This window comes from Clinocottus analis, unplaced genomic scaffold (genome assembly GCF_023055335.1).
Source record: "Clinocottus analis isolate CAN_PGR_092001 unplaced genomic scaffold, fCliAna1.0.p SCAF_4, whole genome shotgun sequence".
Taxonomy (NCBI): Eukaryota; Metazoa; Chordata; class Actinopteri; order Perciformes; family Cottidae; genus Clinocottus; species Clinocottus analis.
The window spans coordinates 12,528,048-12,533,047 of NW_027176153.1; the positions used below are offsets into that span (position 1 = coordinate 12,528,048).

Here is a 5,000-nt window from a genome sequence, read left to right on the forward strand (position 1 = left end):
TGAACAGGAAACAATGCAGACATGAAGCCCACTCAAGATAAACACTGAGCCCAACATTTACACTTTAATAGTCAATGTGTCTGTGCTCTTTGGTCAACAAAGTATGCCCAGTTTGGCATCCTGGACTTAAATAAAAATGTTACTACTCAACTGACAAATACAGCTTTACAGATATATTTATTATATTTTACAATACACAATTAAACATGAGTTGCTTTGTTTACTGTTCATTAACTAGCATACAGTGTCATGCATGTACAAATACCATGAATACAATCTGAATACTGCTTTTTTGTTTCTATATAAAGACTTCATAAAACAAACACTACCTCACAAACACTTCTTCATAAAACAAACACTACAGAGGGAATCCTGAGTCTTCTATGCAGCTTTAGAGTCGTGAAGTAGGCCAGTAAGGTGATGTCCTGGTTCTTCATGAAAAGACACACACTGCTCTCTAGTGGAGAAAACTATTATCCCTGTAAAGCACGGCAGCTCGAGCGCACGCGTCTCTTTGTCTCAACACATTGGTCAGTTGCTCACCTTTCGGTTCATTGGTTCTGGTCTTGGCACATACTTGGTCAGACTCTGCAGAGCTGGGACGTCATTCCCTGATGATTTGTGCTAAGAAAAGATCAAACAAAGAGTTATAGAAATTATAATAATTACAAACAACAAACATTTGAATTGAGCTATGTCTTGTTTCAGTAGCTTACACTGATATATTATAATCTTCTAAATATCTTGCAAATGATTAAATACTGCACAATAGCTTTTTTGTGCACAGCTAAAAACATTATAAAAACCCATATTTAAAAAGGATACAGGAATTAGGAAGTATCTGTTGATTATTTGTATCAAGAAGCCTGGAAAGAATGTGTGATGAGGTAAACCGTGTGAGAGAGCGAGAAAAGCTAGTTTGATGAGAAACGAGCTCTCTGGCTCCTCTGCACATTATTCCAGGTGAGCGGCTGAGACCACGGTCGATACCATTAAACTGTCAAAGCACATCAGCCACTAAAACTCTGATCTGAGCCACACTGGGACTCTGTGTGTGTGTGTGTGTGTGTGTGTGTGTGTGTGTGTGTGTGTGTGTGTGTGTGTAAAAGAAAGGCAGGGAAAGCATTAGCTCATTCTCATGTGAATGCTGTGTGCAGCGCGAGAGCATTTCTTAATGGGTGTGTATTGAGTATCTGCTGCTCTGTGAAGAGCGCGGGCACTAACAGTTAGATTGACAAATCAATAAACTCACAGAAATTATACGGTATGAATTACAACTGTGTCCATCACACTGACCTCAATAAAACTAAATTTGGAGCAGTATTTTGTTATTGGATCATTTTATTTTGAAGAACACTATCAGCAGAAACAGACACAAAGAAAAAAGAAGTAAAAGTCAGGCCAGATGGAGCTCTGCCGTGTCTCAATGGGTGTGTGAACACTGATCCAGTTATCATTTATACTTAATGAACTACAGTCTCCAGCATCGAGTCATGCAAACGGGTCGCAGACGAGCAGATCGTCTGTACTATACGAACAGTGTATCTCTGAGGTTTGAGATAGAATCCTTTTTCAACCCATACAGAAGGATTAATTCCGCATTTTAAAATATCAGATATGGTACAATCTTGACAACTCGTGTTGCAACGCATGCTTCCATATCAATGACTTAACAGTGTATATCAGTTATTATTAATTACCAACATTCAGTAAAATAGCTCCCACCAAATAATTAGGTTTATTTAGGAATCTTGACAAGGAAACTGAAGACCATGATTAAAAGTCCATCATTATTTTTCTCATCTTTGCCACATTATAGGCCCTTATAATAACTTTGTGCATTGAAAAGATGGAAACGGTAGAAGTATGGGAGAACATTAAATGTTTATTAATCACACCTCATGAAATTAACTACCTTGAAATAAAACATAACTGTGTGTGTGTGTGTGTGTGTGTGTGTGTGTGTGTGTGTGTGTGTGTGTGTGTGTGTGTGTGTACCTGGCTGTTAAACTGTCCAAATATTTCCTCTGCAGGCCCATAAATGTCTGCCATGTCAAATGTGGTCAAACCAGCGTCTACGTAGACCTGCATCGCCTCCACTGGAAGAATGGACACATGTTTAGATTAATTACATCATCCTTATTATTAAATTCACAATCAGGCAATAGGTAGTTAGAAAGTCGAGTTTGTATCATCCCAATTCTGCACAACTAGCATGTGCAATGTATGTCAAGCGTCTGTTTCGACTACAAATACAGATTGAGACAACATGGCCCAAGTGTCACTTCCATGACTTCCCGCAGCCAAACGGGAGCGCATGCGATGCACTACTGGACGGTTGTTCTGGTCCAATCACCTGGAGGTTTTCTTTACCTGCTTTGTCGCGGTCCACCGCCCCGTGCGCTCCGGACACCTGCCACATGCCGTTGAGCACCCGGCAGACCTCCAGACCTCCGGACAGCCTCACTTTGGGGACCGGGGACATCCTGCTGTCGGTGCCGAGAAGGAAGCTGCAGTTGATGTTTTTCTTCTTCAAACACAATATTGTGGTCACTGTGGAGTTAACCGGCCTCCAGCTGCGGGGTAACGTTGAGCTACACACGTCACTTACTTTACGTCAAGATGAAACCACCGCCAGGAAATAAATCAGCTACAAGTCACAACATTGTGCAACAGTTATAACACAAGTTTTGCGTAACTGAGTTACAAAACCCACAAACAGCTGACTCTGTTTAGCCGGAAATATCCTTCTTCTTCTTCTTCTTCTGGTTGGCTACTGGTTTCCTGCCCCCTACTGGAAACAAATAATCACTACTGTGGAAAACTCCTGAAAGAAAACCTCTTTTGCAGAGCAGCAATGACCAAACACAGAGACGTGACGCAGTAAAAAATAATCTTTACTCTTTTGTTACATCACACACAAACACACACATGTGTTAATAAAGCCCTCTCCATCAAGCATTGCTTCTAGACAACATGTTTCCACACAACATGTCTCGTCTCATCACTCCACTGCTGCTGCTGCTGCTTTCTTCTTCTTCTTTCTCTTTCTCCTCTTCTTCTTGGCAGGTGTACAGTCAGCCTGTGCCGCTGCAGTTGCAGGGGCCTCCTCGGTTTTCTCCATCTTCTCTGTTTCCTCCATCTCTTCAGTCTTCACCAGCTCCTCTGTGTCCTCTGTCTTCTCGATCGTCTCTATTTCTGTCTCCTCCATTTCCTCCGTCTCTGAAGCTCCAGACTCTTCTTCTGAAGCGGCAGGTCTCTTCTCACAGCCGGATGAGCCGAGTGGTGTCGCCTCCGGCGTGCTATGACAAAGCAGACGGTGAAATTTAAAATCTTCCAATTTCAGAATAAAACGCTTGCTCAGCAGTACCAACAAGTTAATTGAAAAGCATGTGTCTAATTTGTAGATTTCAGATAATTAGCCTGCAGATCAGCAGGATTCAATTTTAAGCTCAATGTTATTAACAAAATTAAAGTTGAAAGTGACTGAAGTCACAAAACATGCAATCTAGATCATTTCCATTTTACAGGCATTAAAGCAACAATATAGTTAACAGATGAGGCACATTGGCATGTAAATAAAACGGATTGGAGGTCCCTTGAAATTACAAATACTGTATTGCAATAGGCTCTAAAACATCCCAACTTCCCAAGGCACCCGGTGGTTACCTTATCTGAACCGCTGGCGCCGGCCTCTCATTCCTAGCCCCACTGTGCTTCTCCAGCAGAGCCACGAAGAAGCCTTGTGTGCGAGTCTTGGTGCTGGCGCGAAGACACTGAGCGAACGGCTCCAGGCCACGTTCTGGCCACTGAGCCAGCAGAGGAACCAGCCTGGGGGAGAAAAGAGAATGCATGCAATATGTATTCAGGGAACACCTGCATCCAAATGGATTAATTAGAAAATTATAGTTTATACCACATTTTCTAAATTCGCACAGTTTAACAAACAATTATATTCATAGCAGAGTGGAAAGTAAAAAAAAAACAACCTGTAACAATTAAAGGCTGAATGCAGATGGTTCACATTTCCATTATTCAGGTCAGTGGTAATGACGCACAATTACATCAAAGGTCAGTAAATTAAATATTGAGTAGGTACCTACGTATGCAAAGAGAATGACAGACTGTAGTTTTCTCTAGTCACCTGACGAATCTGGCCTCCAGCGTCACCGTAATCAATCTAAGTCATCTTTAAACCAGGATATGTCCTTAAACTCTCACAATAAAAATAAATAAATTCATAGATGAATTTGCTTTCTTTCATTGCAAAGAAATCAGACACATCCTGTTTCAAAACTGTATGTGTACTGACAAGAGCTAGGAAAAGTTACCACACATCTCCTGTTTCAGCTTCACTGCAATGGCTGCCTCTCAAACCCAGAACAGAATTCTTAAACCGTTCTCCTCACCTACAAATCCATAAATATCCGGGCACCATCACATCTTACAGAGCATCCTGTGGCCCCACTGTGCTCCCAGAATGCACCACTCGTGGTATTTGGGTCCTTCAAGGTTAATTTAAGAGAGTGAAAGTCTGCTACCTGAAGCCCGGGTTCTGCTGCAGACAGGCCGCTACGACATCCTCGTTCTCCTGGCGGTGGATGGAGCAGGTGGAGTAGACCAGGCGCTTCAGCCGAGGGAACTTTAGGCCGTGGTTCAGGCAGCGCAGCTGGAAGGAGGCCAAGGAGGCCAGACGGGCCTGAACCTTCTCCTGGTCCGCAGAGGACGCGTCATCCCGGAGACACGCCATACCTGAAATAAAGTGAATTTGTAACACAGGTTTCTGATTAGTGTCCCTCCCTTTTGCAAATCTGCTTTTATAATGATTACTATAGTATACTTTTTTTGGAGATGTGAAAACCTGAAAAAAGATGACTTGTCCCCACCTTGAGGGACATTTTATTGTTTTGTACTGCTTAGAAACACTGTAAAAACGACTTATCTGAAAAAAAAATGCAGTGACAAAAGTAGTTAAGAAGCATCTGCTGATTAGTTAAACA

The 5,000-nt window shown here is 42.1% G+C and overlaps 2 protein-coding genes across 3 annotated transcripts in view; both read right to left on the bottom strand.

Annotated features, from left to right (window-relative positions):
- Positions 1-2,747, bottom strand: part of LOC137800642 (uncharacterized) — a 5,115-nt gene extending 2,368 nt beyond the window's left edge. The window contains exons 1-4 of one of the 2 annotated variants that reach the window (XM_068597915.1): positions 2,612-2,747; positions 2,374-2,489; positions 1,999-2,099; positions 544-624 (exon numbers count right to left, since the gene is read on the bottom strand). In XM_068597915.1, coding sequence (XP_068454016.1) covers positions 544-624; positions 1,999-2,099; positions 2,374-2,485 — 294 coding nt within the window. In that variant the 5' untranslated portion in view covers positions 2,486-2,489; positions 2,612-2,747. Of the gene's footprint in view, positions 1-543; positions 625-1,998; positions 2,100-2,373; positions 2,531-2,611 lie in introns of both variants that reach the window. The other variant, XM_068597916.1, reaches the window with a different exon arrangement.
- A 257-nt stretch (positions 2,748-3,004) lies between these two features.
- nsun5 (NOP2/Sun RNA methyltransferase 5) overlaps positions 3,005-5,000 on the bottom strand; it is a 3,595-nt gene continuing 1,599 nt past the window's right edge. Inside the window, exons 2-4 of the mRNA XM_068597976.1 lie at positions 4,542-4,752; positions 3,670-3,831; positions 3,005-3,302 (exon numbers count right to left, since the gene is read on the bottom strand). Coding sequence (XP_068454077.1) covers positions 3,005-3,302; positions 3,670-3,831; positions 4,542-4,752 — 671 coding nt within the window. The remainder of the gene's footprint in view (positions 3,303-3,669; positions 3,832-4,541; positions 4,753-5,000) is intronic.